The sequence below is a fragment of the Rhinatrema bivittatum genome, chromosome 4 (assembly GCF_901001135.1).
Source record: "Rhinatrema bivittatum chromosome 4, aRhiBiv1.1, whole genome shotgun sequence".
Lineage (NCBI taxonomy): Eukaryota > Metazoa > Chordata > Amphibia > Gymnophiona > Rhinatrematidae > Rhinatrema > Rhinatrema bivittatum.
In genome coordinates this window covers 453,766,620-453,787,891 of record NC_042618.1, presented here as the reverse complement: position 1 = coordinate 453,787,891, position 21,272 = coordinate 453,766,620, and the positions used below count along the sequence as shown (strand labels likewise).

At 43.7% G+C, this 21,272-nt stretch overlaps 1 protein-coding gene across 1 annotated transcript in view; it reads right to left on the bottom strand.

The window, feature by feature from the left end:
* Window positions 1–20,400, bottom strand: part of SLC6A15 (solute carrier family 6 member 15) — a 99,941-nt gene extending 79,541 nt beyond the window's left edge. Inside the window, 1 exon segment of the mRNA XM_029597086.1 lies at window positions 19,907–20,400. Coding sequence (XP_029452946.1) covers window positions 19,907–20,195 — 289 coding nt within the window. The 5' untranslated portion in view covers window positions 20,196–20,400.
* Between the last annotated feature and the right edge of the window lie 872 nt (window positions 20,401–21,272).

The window sequence follows — 21,272 nt, the reverse complement described above, 5'->3', positions numbered from 1 at the left end:
AGTATCGCTCCCACCTGTCACCCCATACTGTCACTCTAGTCAATCCCCCTCTCACTAGTTATCCCCCACCACACACACACACACACACAAGGCTGCCTCATTCTCACCATTCATTACTCCAACCAGTCTCTATCCCCCATCTGTCACTCCAGTCACCTCCCCTCTCACCAATCACAACACACACACCAGGCTGCCTATCTCTCACCAGTGACCACCACAGCCAGTATCTCTCACACCTGTCACCTCTAATTACCAGGCTGCCTTTCTCTTGCCAGTCACCACCTCAACCAGTCTCTCTCCCTCACCTGTCACCCCAGTCACTCTCCCTCTCACCAGTTATCCCCACACACATCAGGCTACCTCTCACGCACCAGTCACCACCTCAACCAGTCTCTCTCCCACCTGTCACCCCATGAGGATGCCCCAGTCATTCCTCCTCTCATGACTCATCCCCACATCCACCAGGCTACCTCTTACCAGTCACCACCTCAGCCACTTTCTATCTCCCACCTGTCACTCCAGTCACTCCTCCTCTCACAACTCACCCCCCCCCCCCCACATACCAAGCTGCCTCTCTCTTACCAGTCACCACCCCATCCAATCTCTCTCCCCACCTGTCACCCGAGTCACGCTCCCTCTCACCAGTCATCCCCACACACATCAGGCTACCTCTCACTCACCAGTCACCACCCCAACCAGTCTCTCTCCCACCTGTCACCCCATGAGGATGCCCCAGTCATTCCTACTCTCACCACTCATCCCCACATCCACCAGGCTACCTCTTACCAGTCACCACCTCAGCTACTCTCTCTCTCCTACCTGTCACCTCATACGGTCACCACAGTCGCTCTCCCTGTCACCAGTCACTCCGACACACACCAGGCTGCTTCTCTCTCACCCGTCTCCATCCCAATCAATCTCTCTCCCACATGACTCCAGTCACTCCCCCTTTCACCAGGGGGAATTAAAAGTTATACTATCCCAAGATGTCAGGGCCCCTTTCCAAAAATACAAAGGGATTGGAAAATTCAAAATATGCATTTGCATTACATGCTTTTGCTGACTAGAACTTGATGTTATTATTATATCACTTGTTTGTTTACACTTCTTACCAGGCGCTGGCTATCCCCTCACAAACACCACCTTGTAATCTTGGCAGTACAAACAAGTAAATAAGAAAACAGCCAATGGGAATGCAGAAGCAGACCTCTAGCTAATGAACTGCTCCCCCAATTGACACTTTTTAACTTATTGGTAACATTTTCAGTCCATGCACACTAACACAAAATACTCATTTTAACAAAAATGTTGTCTTTTTTTTTGTTTTTGTTTCCTGGCACTCCCAAAACAAAACAAAATAGATAATTTCATTGCCATTGTCTATTTCGTTTAAAACAAATGCACACCCCTAATACTTTCCAATAAAGCTGGATACAATGCCTTATAATATCATCAAAAATAATATCCCACATGTGACTATAACATAAAAAAAACTTGAATCATCTCAATATATACAATAAAAACCCAAAATATCAACTCTACAGACCCCAAACCTGACATTTACACTACCCCAAAATATCATTTTTATAGACCCCAAATCTGTATAGCAAGAAAACCTCTTTTACTTCCTAGTCACCACCAATTGCCAATATATATTAGCTGCTCTCCTCCAGGCCACAAAAGTTCAAACAGATCTCAACCGCTTCCATCTCTACTCCAAATATCTAACAGCGCTTTGTACGTTGCAGAGATCTTCCCCAAACCAACTTACAGATTGCTTATTAACTCAGATCCACTTTACTGGGGCAAGGTGACCCAAAATTGCTGCAATTGCCTTATTCTACCCCTCCAGTTGCTCCTCTAAAGCCCTCCAGTTGCTCCTCTGAAGCCCAAACCCCTAAACAAAAACTAAAGATTTCATTATCTACTTCCCCCGACCCCAGTACCCTTCCCTCTCATTATACCCCGAGCCTCTCTTACGTCCCTCAAAGGAGAAGAAGATTGCTCTGTGATCTGACCAAGGGACCAAAGCCACCCCCTTATAACTCGATTTATTAAAGGATCTCAAATAATCGGACCTAGTAACTCAGTCTAAAATGTGTCCTGCCCCATGAGTGGCCAATGTACCACCAAAATACCAATCGGAGGTTCTAGGTTTAACCTTAACAATAAACAGTCACAACGAGGGGAATCCCAGCCAAACATCTTTATGTGCACAACATACCCCTTCCACATTTATACTTTCTCCATCCTGATGTAAAAAAGGAATATCTCACAGGGCACATTTGGGAGATGCAAACCCCACTATCCTCTGCGAACCACATTTCAGTCAGAAATTTAAAAAAAATCCAATCCATTATCCTCCACAAAATCATGTACATACAGCGATTTATGGCCAACCAATCTTACATTCAACAAACAAGACTCCCGCAAAACAGCCCCAGTGTATCCAAGCCTCAAACACCTACCCCCTTAACACTTCCTTCCTCAGGGCCACACTAATCAAATCCCCAGATTTACCTTGGCCCAAAACAACAGGAACCCCCTCAATCCTCAATACACCTGACCCAGGCCTAGATTTGTCAATAAGCACACCAGGCCTGTGCCCAGGGCAGCAGATAATTGAAGATTTGCTGACTTCCAATAAAAAATAATATAAATTGTACTAATACATATAGGGTAAAGCCACTTTAGTTTCATAATGTAATATAAAAGATGGAAATGTTTGTCAATTTGCTTCAGAATTTTTCAAATTTTGCCACAGGATCTACCCCTGAGCTGCCACAGGGAGCTAGGGGGAACTGTGCCTTAGAACCTCTGCACCCTGTTGTCCAACCTTGGGGGATGACACGGGGGTGACAGCACCAAGAGTGCCTAGTGGTGCCAAAATCCTAAATCCATCACTGACCCGACCCTAAAAACAGAAATACAAACAAAACCAAAACCCCCACCAACCACCTCTTCCCACCATAACCCACTGCAACCCATCCCCCCTTCTCTGTATTACACCACTCCTACAAGCAAAAAGCATGCATATAAAAAAAAAACCATACATGCACATGATGACGGTATGCACAAAGGAAGACATGTCCAGGGACTCTCGTATTTAAAGTACCTGAGAGCATATTTGCTACATATTGCATAATCTACATATCAGGAGGAAGCTGAATCACAGGGACCCCAAACTTAAAGTGTGTGAAGCAAAATTACTACATATTGGATTGTCTTATTTAAGGCGACTGGAAGTAGGTTTGCTATATATCAGAAGTGAGAAATGTGTCTTCTGTAATAGATTTTTAAAAGCCAGCAGGTTAGATGCTAGTCTGATATTCAGTGGCAGGGTGTCTTCCAGGGTTGGAATGGATCCTGAAAAGGTTTTTTTATCGGGTACTTGTGAAGTACAGGTCACTGGGTATTGCACCATTAGAGAGGACTATGGTAATGCTAGGAGAGCACGAGAAGGTACATGTGGAGTGAGGCGGCTGCTTTGGTAGTGCAGTGCACATCCTTAGAGGGACTTAAAGGCTTGTACCAGTATTTTGCTCAGTGGAGTATTGGAAGCCAGTGCAGTGATTTTAGGATAGGAGTAATCCTTTGGATTATGCTACCATTTTGCAGTAATTGAGCTGCTATGTTTTGAATTAATTTTAGAATTAAAGACCCTGGATATTATAACATGTAATTAAATCGCATAAATTAAGACCTGTTATATAGTCTTTTTTGAAGATCTGAGTGTACCTTCATACGATGCTGTAATTAATTCAGCTATCGTGTCTATGAGCCTATTAGGAGGCCTCTAAATCATTAGGTACCTCAGGTAGCTCCTTATGCCAGCTACCTGAGGTACCTAATGATTCAGAGGCCTCCTAATAGGCTCATAGACACGATAGCTGAATTAATTACAGCATCGTATGAAGGTACACTCAGATCTTCAAAAAAGACATCTATATAACAGGTCTTGAATTAATTTTAGGCATCAGTTTAGTTTGGTTGGTAGCCCCATTGTACAGCGAGTTGCAGTAATCCAGTCGGAAAATCACAAAGACTTGGATGACTGTGGTAAAGGCAGGGCCATCAAAGAAAAGATGGTATAGTGTAGCCAGCATACTTGAAAGAAGCTTATTTAGCAATTGCTATGAACTGAGCATAGTGAGCTCACAGTCCAAACCTGGTAACTGAGAGGAAAGGTTATCCCTCTGAGGATCATTTTAGAGATTAAAACATTGTGTTCATTTTGGCTTAAATCCAGTGTGCTTCCCTTGACATTCATTTAGCTTTCTATACATGGAGAAACGGTATATAAAATGTCTAAATAAAAAAAAAAAATAGTAATTAAGATGTCTAGGTCTAGGCCAGGTGGAGGTTAGTAGCTGTATATCATCAGCACCCAAGCGGTAGGTAATCTGATAAGTCTCTAATAATATTTTTTTGTGGCATCATGCAGATAAGAACAAAAAAACATAAGAACATAAGAAATTGCCCTACTGGGTCAGACCAAGGGTCCATCAAGCCCAGCATCCTGTTTCCAACAGCGACCAATCCAGGCCACAAGTACCTGGCAAGTACCCAAACATTAAGAAGATCCCATGCTACTCATGCCAGTAATAGCAATGGCTATTCCCTAAGTCAACTTGATAAATAGCAGTTAATGGACTTCTCCTCCAAGAACTTATCCAAACATTTTTTAAACCCAGCTACACTAACTGCACTAATCACATCATCTGGCAACAAATTCCAGAGCTTAATTATGCACCGAGTGAAAAAGAATTTTCTCCGATTAGTTTTAAATCTGCTACTCGCTAACTTCATGGACTGCCCCCTAGTCCTTCTAATATTCAAAAGAGTAAATAACCAATTCACATTTACCTATTCTAAACCTCTTATGATTTTAAAGACCGCTATCATATCCCCCCTCAGCCATCTCTTCTCCAAGCTGAACAGCCCTAACCTCTTTAGCCTTTCCTCATAGGGGAGCTGTTCCATCCCCTTTATAATTTTGGTCGCCCTTCTCCATCACAACTATATCTTTTTTGAGATGAGGCGACCAGAATTGTATGCATTTCTCAAGGTGTGGTCTCACCATGGAGTGATATAGAGACATTATGACATTTTCTGTTTTATTCACCATTCCCTTCCTAATAATTCCTAACATTCTGTTTGCTTTTTTGACTGCTGCAGCACACTGAGCCGACAATTTCAAAGTATTATTCACTATGACGCTTAGATCTTTTTCCTGGGTGGTAGCTGCTAATATGGAACCTAACCGTGAAATTTCAGCAAGGGTTATTTTTACCTATATACATCACCTTGCACTTATCAACATTAAATTTCATCTGCCATTTGGATGCCCAATCTTCCAGTCTCACAAGCTCCTCCTGCAATTTATCACAATCTGCTTGTGATTTAACTACTCTGAATAGTTTTATATCATCTGCAAATCTGATGATATATCCTCATGGTATTCCTTTCCGGATCATTTTTAAACATATTGAAAAGCACCGGTCCAAGTACAGATCCTTGAGGCACTCCACTGTTTACCCTTTTCCACTAAGAAAATTGTCCATTTAATCCTACTCTCTGTTCCCTATCTTTTAAACAGTTTGTAATCCACAAAAAGGACATCGCCACCTATCCCATGACTTTTTAGTTTTCTCAAAAGCCTTTCATGAGGAACTTTGTCAGATGCCTTCTGAAAATCCAAGTATACTTCATCTACCGGTTCACCTTTATCCACATGTTTATTAACCCCTACAAAAAATGAAGCAGATTTATGAAGCAAGACTTCCCTTGGGTAAATCCATGCTGATTGTGTTCCAACAAACCATGTCTTTCTATATTCTCTGTGATTTTGATCTTTAGAATAGTTTCCACTATTTTTCCTGGCACTGAAGTCAGGCTCACTGGTCTATAGTTTCCAGGATCACCCAGAATCCTTTTTAAATATTGGGGATACATTAGCTACCCTCCAGTCTTCAGGAACAATGGATGATTTTAATGATAGGTTACACATTTTAACTAATAGATCTGAAATTTCATTTTTTAGTTCCTTCAGAACCCTGGGGTGCATACCATATAGTCCAGGTGATTTGCTACTCTTTAGTTTGTCAATCTGGCTAACTGCATCTTCCTGGCTCACAGTGGTTTGGTTCAGTTCATGACTCATCACCCTTGAAAACCATCTCTGGAATTGATATCTCCCCAACATCCTCATTAGTAAACACAGAAACAAAGAACTCATTTAGTCTTTCTGCAATGGCCTTATCTTTCCTAGGAGACTCTTTAACACCTCGGGTCATCTAAAGGTCCAATCAACTCCCTCGCAGGTTTCCTGCTTTGGATATATTTTTTAAAGTTTTATTATGAGTTTTTGCCTCTACGGCCTACTTCATTTCAAATTCTCTCTTAGCCTGTCTTATCAATGTTTTATTAACTTGACAATGCTTCTACTTTTTCCTTTTTTCTTCTGATGGGTCCTTCTTCCAATTTCTGAATTTTTTTTTTTTGGCTAAAATAGCCTCTTTCACCTCACCTTTTAACCATGCAGATAATCGTTTGGCCTTCCTTCCACCTTTCTTAATGTGTGGAATACATATGGACTGCGCCTCTATGATTGTATTTTTAAACAATGACCATGCCTGTTGTACAATTTTAACCTTTGCAGCTGCACCGTTCAGTTTTTTCCTATTAAATAGTGTAGGAAATAGCATGGATTCTTGAGAAACTCTGTAGAAGAAAGCAAAGGGGTGGGATAATGCTTATCCCAGGAACACAATCTGGGATCACTTTTGGAGGAAAGATTTTAACTAGATTAGCACTGGACCTGCAAGCCCCAGGTCCTTTAGGCAAGTGATCGGGACTTCATAGTCAAACGCTACAGAAAGGTCAAGGAGTTCTAAAAGAGCTGCCTGCTCATGCTCCATGCATAGTGGGAATTTATCAGCTAGACTTACTAGTATAGTATCAGTATTAAAATGAGGCCTGCAGACTGATAGGAAAGAGTCCAGGGCATTTGTGGTCTACAGGAAGTGGGTTACATGTAATTTCACTTCTTTTTCAATCATTTTGCCTACGAATGGTATTATAGGTTTCTATGAGGTCCATATTCACCTTCTGTATGGCTTGGCTAGTCATTCACATAAATTTATCTGGCTAGCTTAGACCATATATTCAGTGATGCGGCCATGCCACTGAATATATCCGGTTATCTTAAAGTTTGCCAGATAAGTTTATCTGGCTACCTTTATGACTGGTCTACGGGCCAATCAGAGCCAGCTGGATAAGTTATCTGGAGTTTGCACCTCCCAGTTACACCCCTGGAATGTCACTAACTTACCCGGCTAAAAATTCTAGCCAGCTAACTTATCTGACTAGAATTTCACCAGATAAGTTCCCAAATCTCCATTTAGTCGGATAACTTCTGAGTCATCCAGCTAAAAGCTTTTGAATATGGACGTCTGTGTTTCTATGGCATCTTGCAATGATTTTTCTAATTTTCTTATGACCTCTGAGTGTGTGCCATTAATCCTTGTATTTCCTAGTGTATATTAGCTTTAAAAACTCTTAACATGCCTGCCAAATGTTTATTTCAGCAGGGGACTAGCTGGTCTAGTGCTTTGTATTACAACTTAAGAAATAATTCCTTTTCCTAGGAATATTACGCAAAATAATTACAAGGACAGAATGATTTTCTCTGGGTACACAATCTGCTTATCAGCAGTGTTGTTCATTTTCCAAGTTTAGTTGCAGGGCCAGTTTCTAAGCATCCATTTTAATCTAAAAAATGTGCAAAGACCCATAATACATTCGAACCCTATTCTCCTGATAGCCAAAAAAAAACCCCACAGATCCAATGAACCTACAATTACCCCAGAGAGGGGTATTGACACAGAGGAGACCACCTATGAAAATCCGCTTGCTCCAGAACTAAAAAGGTCACAATGACATGAGATGACTTGCAACAAGCACAGAGATCTGTGATATAACAGCCTTGCTTGGGGTAACACAGTAGAACATTTTGCGGCCCACTTCTGCAATCCGACGGCATCTCTTTCAGTTCAGTCTGATGCTACCATTTTTGCTTTTCTGGAGGGGCAGATCTCCCTAGGAGCTATGCATATTTACTTAACAGTTTGCGTCGGCAGCAAGCAGTCAGGCCCATGTGACTTAACCACCTCCGCAGCTTTCATTCAATGTGGCTCGGTTGCCAAAGAAAAATTCATATGAATACCAGAATTAGTTTTCTTCTCATTTAAGTCTAAGACCTTTCTTCTAACTGGCACTGCACCATAATCTGAGTTAGGGTCACGTCTTCGAACAGGATAGCATTCAAATGATATTTTGATCATATTTAGAGAAAAGAAATACAATAACAAGCAGTGTTTCAATACTCCTGATTAGACCAATTAGAATTTCGGATGCTTAGAAACAAGGACTGTAATGTTATTTATTTAGCAGAAATACTAGCTAGATTTTTTTTTTCAAAATATCTACTTGCTTGTTTCTTTGTTGTCGTGCTTCATTTTTAGCTTGTAAGACTAGGTCCTACTTACTTGCTGTCCAAATATATATTTTCTTTTTTGGGATAAAACACGTGCACCTTTTATTATAGCCATGCCTATTTTTTAAATCTCATTTAGTCAACCTTTTCTCAGTTCTGTCTGCCAGATTTATCCTTTATATACTGCCTGAGATTCTGATAAGGGTCAGCAGAGCAGTGCCCGGATTTACTTACATATAGATGCAAAATGGAAATTGCTAAACACACGGGGCTTTCAAAAACCTTTAAATACTAATATCTGCTCAGAAAACAAATACAAATCTCATAATGATCGGATATAATTTTCAACTATTACTTAAAATGTAAAAAAAAAAAAAACCACCTCTGTATTCACACATGAAAAAGAAAGTATAAGAATTGACATAAAAATATTTAGTGTGATTTACTGCACAGGATGAAGCAAAATGTATTAAAATAATACTCCTAATGACTATGCATGAAATATATTTGCATACAGTGGAGACAAGCATGCAAATACATCTCATGCATATTCACACTGTGGATATCCTGAAAGCTAAACCAGCTTGGGGGAGAAGGAGGGCCCCCACTGAGGACAAGTTTGAGAACCACGGCCTTCGGGACAAAGGAAATATGGAGTTTTACCTTAAAGAAACAAAAATCAGAGCATGGTATGATAAAACATGGCAAAAATGCATATGCAAATTTGTAATGAATATGATGAGTGAGCGATAAATGTAGTGGCCCTCCCCTGCCCTGGAGCAAGCTCCCGCTCAGTATTAGGCAAGAGCGAAAGTACCCTTGCATCCATAAAAATAAAAGCCGCTCTCTTCCCTGATGAATAGTTTAGCTTTGGAAGATTTGGGATATTGTGGAGCGCTGGCTGTGTTTCTGCTTCAATTGTTTTTTTGTTTTAGGTCGCTTTTCGTGGTGCTTTTTTTTTTGCACGAGCAGGGTTTGGTACTTCGTTTACTTTTGGCCTGGATTTTCAAAGTGCTCTTTTATGGGCATTATGTGGTATTTTGAAAAATCAACCCAGGGACTATGTGCAGGAAAGAAAGTACAAAACCCGACTCTGCACGCATTTTTCCCGGCGGCTGCCCATCGACATTCCAAGGTGCAGGGAAAGGATTTACGATTTTTAAAGTACGCTGTAAATCTGCATGCGGAAGTCACACCTGCTCTGAGCAGGGTGTAAAGCCACGTATAAGTCCACACCTGGAATGGCCGAACTTGCAAATATTCCAAAGTGGATTTATGCGCCTATGTCAGCTTTGAAAATTCAGGCTGAAGTCTAAGGGGAAAAACTGCTCAAAGACTTTAACTGCGTGGGCTATTTTAAAATTACTCTTCATATGATTAATGTAGGATGTTGGCTATTTATTTAATTTTTTTAAATCTTATTTGTACTTTTTTTTATATTTTGCAAACAGTGTTTTTCTCCGTGAGATATTGTGCATTCATTTTCTGATATATCTTATCTTGCTTTGCACACTGCTTTGGGCAGCCTGGTTATGGCCAGGAAGGCAGTTTAAAAATCTTGTAAATAAATAACTTGTCCACAAAATGTGGAACTTAGAAAAAAAACAAAGCTGAAGGGCACTTGGTAACTTTGACAAATACAAATAATCACATCCTATGCAAGGCTGGAAAAATATTTAGAAAAGTTGAGTGCCAGCTAAAACACTTTGAAGCCAGAGAAAAAAAATGGCTTTTTATTTTCCTTATAATTAAACTTTTTTTTTTTTGTGGTTTTATGAACTTTTTATTTTGGCTATTATTTTGAATTTTGCTTATTTTTCTCTTTATTTTGCTTTTATTTGTGCCACAGATGTAAGCCCTTGGGCTGTGGCATGGTAAATGCAGCCCAGCATACAAAACCACTACGCCCACTCCGACAACAGTAGAACTCACTCATACCTAATACCAGCCCTGGTTTCCCGCAGGTTGAGCCCTTGGGTTCCAGGGGCCAGCAGGGCTTAGTTGGGGATCCTGTAAGGAGAGGTCAGACGATGTCGAGTAGCGGGCTGGGGTCAGGGCAAGCAGTGAGCAAACAGTGACAAGGTCCAGGGTGAGGTCGGGGCAGGCGAAGGTCAGACAGCGAAGTCCAGACTGAGGTCGGGGCAGGCGGAGATCAGGCAGTGTCGGGGTCAAGGCTAAGGTCAGGGCAGGCGGCAGTCCAAGGGTATAGTCAAGGTCCAAAGCCAGGAGTCTGGCAGAGACGGGCAGACAGACAAGGACAGGGGACCAAGACACGGCAAACATCGAGGCAAGGCAGGGCAAGGAACACAGAGGCAGGACAAGAGACAGAAAGGCTAGGCAAAGAGAAAGATAGGCCCAAGGTGAACACACAATAGCAACATGCACTGCAAGAGCAGGAGGGCCTCTTGCTGATGTCATCACTGGGAGCCAGCAGAAGTGTTTCCTGCTGCTGGGTAAAGCGCGGCCCTCCGTGCACACGCACATGTAAGGCGGCCCTGGGCTGGAGCAGCATGGAGGCACTCGGGGGTAAGTGCGGCCGGTCACGGGGCCTTCCCGCAGCTGGCCAAACATAGGCCTATATTTTCTAAAAACACCACGGCGTTGTGAATCGCAACATCATAAAAGGTGGTGCTATTGGGCGTGAAATGGGCAGCGAAAAGGCTCCTTACCTTTTCGCCGTCCACGCTGTCTTCGCGGCGTCCGCCCCGATTCCTCCTCTTCCGGGGCAGACGCCGCCCCGACTCCACCCCTTTTTAGCTATCGCACGTCCCTTTTTGCGTGCGCTAGCTTTAAAAAATGAGCCCCATAGTGTGTTCTCCCCTCCCTCTCTCCCTCCAGTTTCCTCCCTCCCTCCCTCCTTTACATCTTTTTTCTTTCACCTCCACTTCTTTCCTCCCCCCTCCAAGCTCTTTCACTCCCTTTCTCCAACATCTGCCAAGAAAATGGGCACCCGTTCCCCCTGAGGCAGAAGATAGAATGCCCTTAAAACACGGACTCGTTAAACTCTGAATATTTTCGTCAGTCTAAATTATCATCCATATTGGGGAACAGTATAGGCACTGAACATAATATTTGGTAATGAAGCATGACACTTTGTAATGAAGCGTGAAATATATATATAGAGAGAGAGAGATTTTTTGCAAAAACAAAAAAATGCAGACGTTTTGGACTGTTGATTTAACATTTTGGCATTACTGCCCATATTCACACATTTTTAAGTGCAAGCATAAGTATTGAGCCGTATATAATGTGATGGTCTTTTTCGAGCACTATACAAGGATTTTGTGCCCACATTTCAGTCCTCACACTGGTACAGAGAAGGGCAACCAAAATGATAAAGGGGATGGAACAGCTCCCCTATGAGGAAAGGCTGAAGAGGTTAGGGCTGTTCAGCTTGGAGAAGAGACGGCTGAGGGGGGATATGATAGAGGTGTTTAAGATCATGAGAGGTCTTGAACGAGTAGATGTGACTCGGTTATTTACACTTTCGAATAATAGAAGGACTAGGGGGCATTCCATGAAGTTAGCAAGTAGCACATTTAAGACTAATCGGAGAAAATTCTTTTTCACTCAGCGCACAATAAAGCTCTGGAATTTGTTGCCAGAGGATGTGGTTAGTGCAGTTAGTGTAGCTGGGTTCAAAAAAAGGTTTGGATAAGTTCTTGGAGGAGAAGTCCATTAACGCCTATTAATCAAGTTTACTTAGGGAATAGCCACTGTTATTAATTGCATCAGTAGCATGGGATCTTCTTAGTGTTTGGGTAATTGCCAGGTTCTTGTGGCTTGGTTTGGCCTCTGTTGGAAACAGGATGCTGGGCTTGATGGACTGACCCAGCATGGCAATTTCTTATGTTCTTATGGCTTATTTAGATATGCTTGAAACCACATACACAGTAATTCCACAGGAACCAGTGGGGGAAGGGGAAGGAACAAGAACATTTAAAAAAAAATAATTTAGGAAAAGAAAAATAGTGTTAGAAGATAAAATGAGTATTATAGAGGAAGGCTCACATTATGCTGAAATGAAAACAACAGCATGCCTCGACCCTTTTGTAAAACCAGTATATGCCCGCCCTTGCTGTCTTATAAGCAACGCTGCACAAAAAAGAGAACTGATTCCGTCTCATGTTTGTTTGTATGCTGAAACTTCATTATCCACTTCTCCCCTCCTAGGACAGGATGCCCTGACATCTCAGAACTCAGCTATACAGAGCAAGCTGGTAAGGGTAAGAGGATGGAGAAGAATCAGTCATCTCATCTAAGGGCAAAGAGGTTCTGCTGGGTCTTACAACAGGAGCCTGCTCAGGAAGAGACCAGGTCCTTGATTCCAGAGTCATTGGATAGCACTGGAAATCCAGACTACTCAGGGGAAGAGACTTGGTATTGGACCTGCCACCGGGACCAATGGCCACACCCCAGAGGCTTTGGTCCTTGAAAAAAAAACTCTGGGAACATCTTATTTCCAGTAACTTGAGGACTGCGTAGCTGCGCTGTGTAGAACCCAGATGAGGAGGTCTCTGGCCCCTGCAGAAAGCTGCAGTGAAGGGTTACCGAGTGGGCCTGTTGAATTATAGGTGGAAGTGAGCCTGGGATACCTTGATCTTGGAACAAGTAGCTTGCTGTATTTGAACTTTCCCTGCTCCATGCTTTAAAGGGTTGTACAGTTTGGGGGAGATTTTCAAAGGGTTACGCGCGTAACCCTTTAAAAAACCCCTGCGTGCGCCGAGCCTATTTTGCATAGGCTTGGTGGCGCGCACAAGCCCCGGGACGCGCGTGTGTCCTGGGGCTTTGAAAAAGGGGCGGGAAGGGGGCAGGGGCGTGGCGGCGGTCCGGGGACGGGACAGAGGCCTCCGACACAGTGGCTGTGCTAGGGATGGCGCGCCAGTGCGCGCAAGATACGCCTGCCAAAAATGAAATAAGGTAGGGGGGATTTAGGTAGGGCTGGGGGGTGGGGGAAGCAGAAGAAAAGTTCCCTCCCTCTGAGGCCGCTCCGATTTCGGAGCGGCCTCGGAGGGAACGGGGAAATCCAACGGGGCTCCCCTAGTGCTTGGCGCGCGCAAGGTGCACAAGTGTGCACCCCCTTGCGCGCGCCGACCTTGGATTTTATAACATGCGCGCAGCAGCACGCGCATGTTATAAAACCGGGTGTACATTTGTGCACGCCTGGTAGCGCGCACAAATGTACCCCGCACACGCTCGTTTAAAAATCTGCCCCTTTATGTCTGAAGGTAAAAAGAAGTCTGTGCACTATTCGCGTTAACCCTACTGTTTAAATCCTCTGTTCGACCCAGGAGGAGTGGTTTCAGTAACTTGGGCTAGGAACGTGGCATCTTTCTTACACAACATTAAACACACAATAATAGAAACGAAGCACTGCATAGACTGGATAACTAAAACGCATACACATATGATTCCACATCCAAGAATTTACATTTTTTCCTTTAAATACATCTTTTATACTTTGTGTATATTTTTTTTGTGTGTTTTCTTTCCTCTATATCATGTCCAGAAGAGCTGTGTACAGCAGTAAAGATATAAGACGTGAACGGCAAGTTGGAGTTGTATGTATTATATCAAGGAAAGGTTAGAGTGAGTTAGTTGTGACAGAGAATTGACTGTATATATATAGTAGTGCTGTAAGTAGTCAGTCTGAGTAATTCATGCTTTGTAATGCATTATGGCTGTATGCTAATAGCGGCTGGGTCTTCTGATCTCCCGACAGTCCTGGAGATGCACATGTACTGTGTGATAAGATGAAAGGTGTAAACATGAGAACGTGTTTGCATGCTTGAAGGTTAGAAAGCATGGGGAGTGCAAGCACGAGGCGAGGTGTAAAAGAATCAATGTGAGGGAGCGATGTTGTGAATTTGTGAATGAAGGGGAATGATTTGTGAATGATGATGATAAGAGAGTTGGGGAAAGATGTAGGTGTTAATGCAAGATGCACAAGTATTGCAAATTTAACTTTTTAAGTGGAAGCACTGCCATCCCTACGGGAAAAGCATCACCGCACCTTCAAAGGTGGCTATTGCATGGGCAATTGTATGCAATGTTTGAAAATAGGAAAAGATTGTTAAAACAAAATGGTGGTAGCCGAGAGTAAGAGATAAGGCTTCATTCCAACCATCTTTTCTATTTCCCATGTCAATAAAACTCCTATAGCGTATAAATCAGGCCCGGCGCCAGCACTACCAGACATGAATCCCGTGAAATTGCACAGGGCAGGATACCTCTGGGGGAACAGTGGCTTTAGTGGAGTCAATATGGCGCCAGAGAATGAGGATCAGGTCCCCCGGCTGCAGGCACTAGACAAGAGCACCCCCAATAGATTAAGCAGCTCCCACCAACCGGAAAGGATGTGAACCTGGACAGCAATTTTTTTTTTAACTTCCTCACTTCACGCTGCTGCTGCACAGCCAGTAGAGAGGTTGAAAGCGGCTGGGCCAAGTCATAGACCGGGCTAGTGTGGCTGCTTTGGCAAAAGGTCTTGGGTCCTCCAAGGGACAAAAGAATTGTAATCTCTGCAGGCCTGGAACTAAAGGAGAGAGATAATGCCACTGGCATGAGGAGGAGGAAGGCAACAGCAGCAGTTTTGGGACAGTCAGAAGAGAGACGAGGAGGAGTCGGCCTACAGAGGGCAAGAAGAGGAAGCTCAGCTATGAAGGCTAAAAGGCAGCTGTGGCCATTTTTTATTATTGCGTGGGTTAGGACATGGAAATAGTGGGGGTTAAGCTGTACAACAAAATGGAGTTGAAGGCATCAGAAGAAGGTGCCAAAATGAGTCACTTCCGCATCTTCCCCAGGAGGACGGCGCCATTTTTAATGTGCAAGGACATGGGCGGAATGGACTCGGCATCGCTCCTTATTTCAACGCCAGAGCTGGGGATGGGGTAAGAGGAGGCCAGGGTGGGAGCTCCCCAGCCCAGTGCTTGTCAAGATACCAGGCCCGGCTCACTTCAGGCAGACCCCGAGGCTAGACCATGGCGCCAGGCCATTGGAAGACTCTTTTTTTATTTTTTTAATGGAATGAATACAAGAATACCCAAAACTTGGGGATTTTTTTTGTCAAAGTCTATTTTAAGTTTGTTCTATTCAGAAAGAACAGAAAATGGCCTCATTCGTTGCATTTGTTGCAGTCATTAAAACAAATCCACATTCCTATTTTTTGAGTGCAGGTAGTTTGTGCTGGTTTGCTATGGGAGGTTTACTATATTGTTATTCCATCTGCTCTTGGTTTTCTAAGGGCCAAACCCACAGCCAACATGGGTTACAATCGGCCTAATACCATGTGGGTTCCAAAGGTCTTTTTTGCTTTTCTTTGCATGGTTTTCTGGTTGGTACCACAGTACTGCATGTAAATATATGATATTTATAGGTACACACTTAGGGGGTTATTTTCCAAAGGCTTATCACGTGCGATAAACCTCTATGTGAAAAGGCCCTTTTTGCGTGCGATAGCGTGCAAATTAGATTGGGGTGGGGGAGGGGCAGAGTCAGGGTGGGGAGGAGCGGGGTCGGCGGTGGCTTCGCTGCTAGCGATAATGTTACTAACGTTATCATCGGCAGTAGCGCACCGAATAGCACCACCTTTCACGGTGGCGCTATTCGATGCGAAAGCCAGCAGCCGGCGCACAGCAGCCGCTGAAATCGCACCGCCGTGGTGCGAAGGCGTGGGCTTTCACAGGCCCGCCCCCCGTTTTTGCAGGATTCATCATTCTGCAAAGAATGATGAATCCAAGCCTTAGATTGTGAACCTTCTGGGGAGAGGGAAATACCTACGGTACCTGAATATAATCCAATCTGAAGTGCATGAAAGGCTGAATATAAATCAAATAAATAAATAAATAATACCTCAGAAGACTGTACCTTGAATGTCTTTTTTCGTGTGAAATCAGTAGTTATAAATACATTATTTTTTATTAACATAGTAATGATGTTAGAAAAGGACCAGATGGCCCATTCAGTTTGCCCAGCAAGCTTCTTATGGTAGTATCTGCCGCTCCATGTAGGATGCCCCCATGTTTCTCTCAAGGATAGTAACTAGAGATGTGCAATCGTTTATCACGAATTAGGCAATTACAAAGAAATTGCCTAATTCGTCCTTGTTCGGGGGCCCCGAAACCCGAAAAGGATTTTCCCCGAACTTCGGGGAAAATCCATTTTTCGGGTTTGTATGGGGAGAGAGGCACTTTTTTTTTTTTAAAATTAAAAGCCACCCCAAACATTAACTATAATAACACCCCCCCGCCCCCCGATCCCTCCCCAAGACTTACCAACATCCCTGGTGGTCCAGCGGGGTCCCGGGTGCGATTTGTCCCTCCATGGGTGCCCAGTGTGCTAGTGCTAGCCACGCTCAAAATGGTGCCGAATAGCCTCTGAACTACTATGTCACAGGGGCTACCGGCGCCATTGGTCAGCCCCTGTCACATGGTAGGAGAACCGACCAATGGCGCCGAAAGCCCCTGTGACATAGTATGGGCAAAGGCTATCGGCGCCATTTTGATTATTGGCAGCCGACGACGACATCACTCCCGGACCCCCGCTGGACCCCCCAGGGATTATTGGCAAGCCTTGGGGGGGTCAGGAGGGCCCCCCAAGCTGGCCAAAAAGCTTGCCAATAATCCCTGGGGGTCCAGCGGGGGTCCGGGAGTGATGTCGTCGTCGGCTGCCAATAATCAAAATGGCGCCGATAGCCTTTGCCCATACTATGTCACAGGGGCTTTCGGCGCCATTGGTCGGTTCTCCTACCATGTGACAGGGGCTGACCAATGGCGCCGGTAGCCCCTGTGACATAGTAGTTCAGAGGCTATTCGGCACCATTTTGAGCGTGGCTAGCACTAGCACACTGGGCACCCACGGAGGGACAAATCGCACCCGGGACCCCGCTGGACCACCAGGGATGTTGGTAAGTCTTGGGGAGGGATCGGGATGGGGGGGGTGTATGTAATGTATTAAAATTAATTTAAATGCGTGGGGTGGGGGGTTTTTTTAGCTTTGTTTTCCCGCGTCGTTTTTTGGCCCGGTTTCGGTTTTCCCCGTTTAGTTTGTTTTTTTTTTCAAAAAAACTAAACGGTAAAAACCGAACTTTACCACGAAGTATCCGAGTCAAAAAACGACCCGGTAGCAAAACACGAAGCACATCTCTAATAGTAACTGCTGCTCCGTGCATTTACCTCCAAGCCTTATGATAAGGGTACTAATATTTACAATCAATCAAATCAACGCAACTGTCAAACCCATAAATTACTGCTAGCAACATATTTATTGGGTGAGGACCCTTCTTGATAATTCAGACAATGCTGCTTGGCATTCTTTGCTTTGGGACTTGGCCATAGAAGCCATCCTGTGCTTTTTCCCTTGTGACTGTGCATCAGTACACCAGACTAAAAATCAAGGCTCATATTGGTTGTTGTCTTTTCCACCCTCTCCCCTCCCCTGTCAAAGCAGGGAGCAATGACACAGTTGTGTCAAAAGCATTAGGGATGTGCAGCAGGGACAGATATGTTCCATTCGGTATTCGTATTCGTCGGGACCCAAATCTGTTACATCCGTTTTCGGGGGACCCTGATTAGTCCATTAGTTACGTATGGTATTCGTTTCCTATTAAAGTTAAAAAAAAAAAACCCACCATCCCAACCCTTTAAATGTAATTAACTACAACCCCCCCCACCCTCCTGACCCCCCCCCAAAGACTTGCCAAAAGTCCCTGGTGGTCCAGTGGGGGTCCTGGAGCGATCTCCTGCACTTGGGCCATCGGCTGCCGGTATTCAAAATTGCACCTATAGCCTTTGCCCATACTATGTCACTGGGGCTACCAGTGCCATTGGTCGGCCCCTGTCACATGGTAGGAGCACAAGATGGCGCCGGCCCGTCACATGGCAGGAGCACAAGATGGTGCCATTGGTCGGCCCCTATCATGTGACAGGGGCCGACCAATGGTACCAGTAGCCCCTGTGACATAGTAAGGTCAAAGGCTATCGGCGCTATTTTGAATACCGGCAGCCAACGGCCCGAGTGCAGGAGATGGCTCCAGGACCCCTGCTGGACCACCAGGGACTTTTGGCAAGTCTTGGGGGGGTCAGGAGGGTGGAGGTTTTATTCGTTAGTGATACGTTGCATTCATGGGGGTTCGCCATACATTTCGGAACCCCACGAATGCAACGAATAGGGATCTATATGTTGCAGATTGCGCATTCGTTCAAAACGAATGCACATCCCTAAAAAGCATTAAGGCTATTAATCGAGGATGCTAATCCCCATGCCTTCTGTTAAGGGTGGTAACTGCCGCTCCGGGCAGGTTACCCCCATTCACCCTCTTTGTCATTTCTGTCCTCTAGCCCTTAGGAATCCACAGTGTTTATCCCATACCCCTTTGAATTCTTTGATTATTTCTTCTTCACCACCTCTTCCAGGCATCCACCACCCTCTCCGTGAAGAAATATGTCCTCAAGTTGGTTCTGAGTCATCCCCCCTGGAGTTTCATTTCGTGACGGAAAATGTTCTAGTTCTACTGTTTCCTTTCTGATGGAAAAGGTTTGAAGTTTGTGCATCATTAAAACCTTTCAGGTATCTGAAGGTCTGTATCATATCTCCTCCGTACCTCTTCTTCTCTAGGGTATACATACTGACATCCTTCAGCCTCTCCTCATAATATAGACTCCACACCATTTTGGTCACACTTCCCTGGACCGCCTCCATCCTGTCTCTATCCTTTTTAAGATACGGCCTCCAGAACTGAATACTCCAGGTGAGGCCTCACCAAGGGCATCATCACCTTTTTCCTGCTAGTTATAACTCTCTCTATGCAGCCCACCATTCTTCTGGCTTTAGTCATAACCTTGTCACATTGTGAGGGGGAGGGAGATGCAAAAGGCTGTAAGGCTCATCTAGGATGCCTAATACCCTTGCACTGGCCCTGATGGGAAAAACGATAAAACCGAAGTATCCAATAAAACAACCACAGAACAAGGAGGGGGCAGCACAATAATTGTTTGCACAGAGCAGCAAAAAAAAAAAAACGTTATTAGCCCTGCTATGAATTTCTTGTCTGCACCAATTCTCCAACCTGGAGTTACCCCAGGCTTTGATCAGGCAGAAATGCATTCAGGCCTGAGGATGCAAAGAGGTGAACAGGTGTTTTGGGGTCCATCGATGGGCAAAACAGAGGTTAGCAGAGCACCTACAGGGACACCTCTTCCTCCATGTCTGCAATATCTCTTTTCAGGCTGCGGCAAATGTTTTCTGCTACTGCCAAACATCTTCTGAATATAACACTTGTGACTGAGCAGAACTTGAACTTTTTCTGCTATTTACCTTCCAGAAGTAAAAAAAAAAAAAAAAGAATTTGGGGGAATTAAGATCTATTCTTTTTCAGAGTAATAAGCAAAAAGCAAGAAAAGTTTTCCTTACCTCCACCGTTTTTCTGGCACATGTAAGGGAATCGCCACACATTCCCTAATCCAACAGAAAAGCCAACCTGAGCCAGGATATACTGCAGTTTGCTGTTCCAAGCTGGTCTTTCGTCCTCTATATCAGAGCCCTCTTCGATGTCGCCATCCTTGTCTGACTGATCATCAACAATCAGTTCACTCTTCTTGAACGCTTCATCGCCGGAATCCTCATTGGAGAGCAGGTCTTTGACGGAGTCAATGACATCATCATCTATCTCTCTCTTTACTGCCTTGCTGTTCTTAGGCATTTGAAGTAATTAAAAAGAGAATCTTGCTAAAATTCAGTCTGGAAAGGGTAATGATTTTTTTAATTAAATATTTCTTCTAATAAACCATGTACACTGTGGAATATTTAGTACTATAGAACCCAAAAATGAGGTCAAATAATAGTTAGACACTGACTCATGTGGAATGGCTGAAGTAATCCGTATCCTTAAAAGTTCATTTCAGTCGATACACCTGCAAAAATTTAAAAAAAAAGCTTATGTATGTTATTTAGGATTTTTTTTGTATTAGTCTTTTCAATATTAGGTAGTCAGATTATTATGTTTTCAACAACATACTATTTTCAAATCCAATGATATGTAACAATACATGCTTGTGTTTTCAAAAGTCTACAGAATAATTTAGATGAGTTAGAATATCTACTGCCATAATCTTGAATAAAGTTGCTTATTCTTTCTAGAATTACAGATAGGGATGGTAATTTTAGAACAACCAGCACAGAGATAAAGTCTTTGTGTAGATTGTACATGAGACTTTGCCAAGGATTTTCAATGCAAAACTTATGCACATGAATTTGCTTGAAAATCCTGCCTTCACTGGCCGTATTCGTGCTGAATTCTACTTGCACATAGTTAAACCTACTCCAAGCAGGATTCAACTTCTGGGTGGAAACTTAGCTGCATATATTTGAAAACAAAAAAGTACGCACAAAAGTCCTAACCAGCCCAACTCTGCCCTTTGGGTTGCCTACCACGAGTTTGCATAAAGATCTGCATGAACAGGGTTGCACGCATGCTTTTACATGCGCTGGCCTCTGGGTGCTGTACAGAGAGCCATTTACATGCATGAAACTGGACTGAATGCAAGTAAAAGCTTTCGAAAATCAGGCCCAAAGGAGGTCATTTTCAAGTGGCCCACTTATGAAAGTGGTCCAAAGCATGCGGAAGTTACACCGCTCTTCCCAGCAGACCTATGCAATACATCCACTTTTTGAAAAGTGGTGCAACACAAATTATTGCCGACTTGTATGTGGGCCATTTGAAAATTTCCTTACATGCCAAACAAGAATTGATTCATGGGTTCCATCCTGAAATGCACTC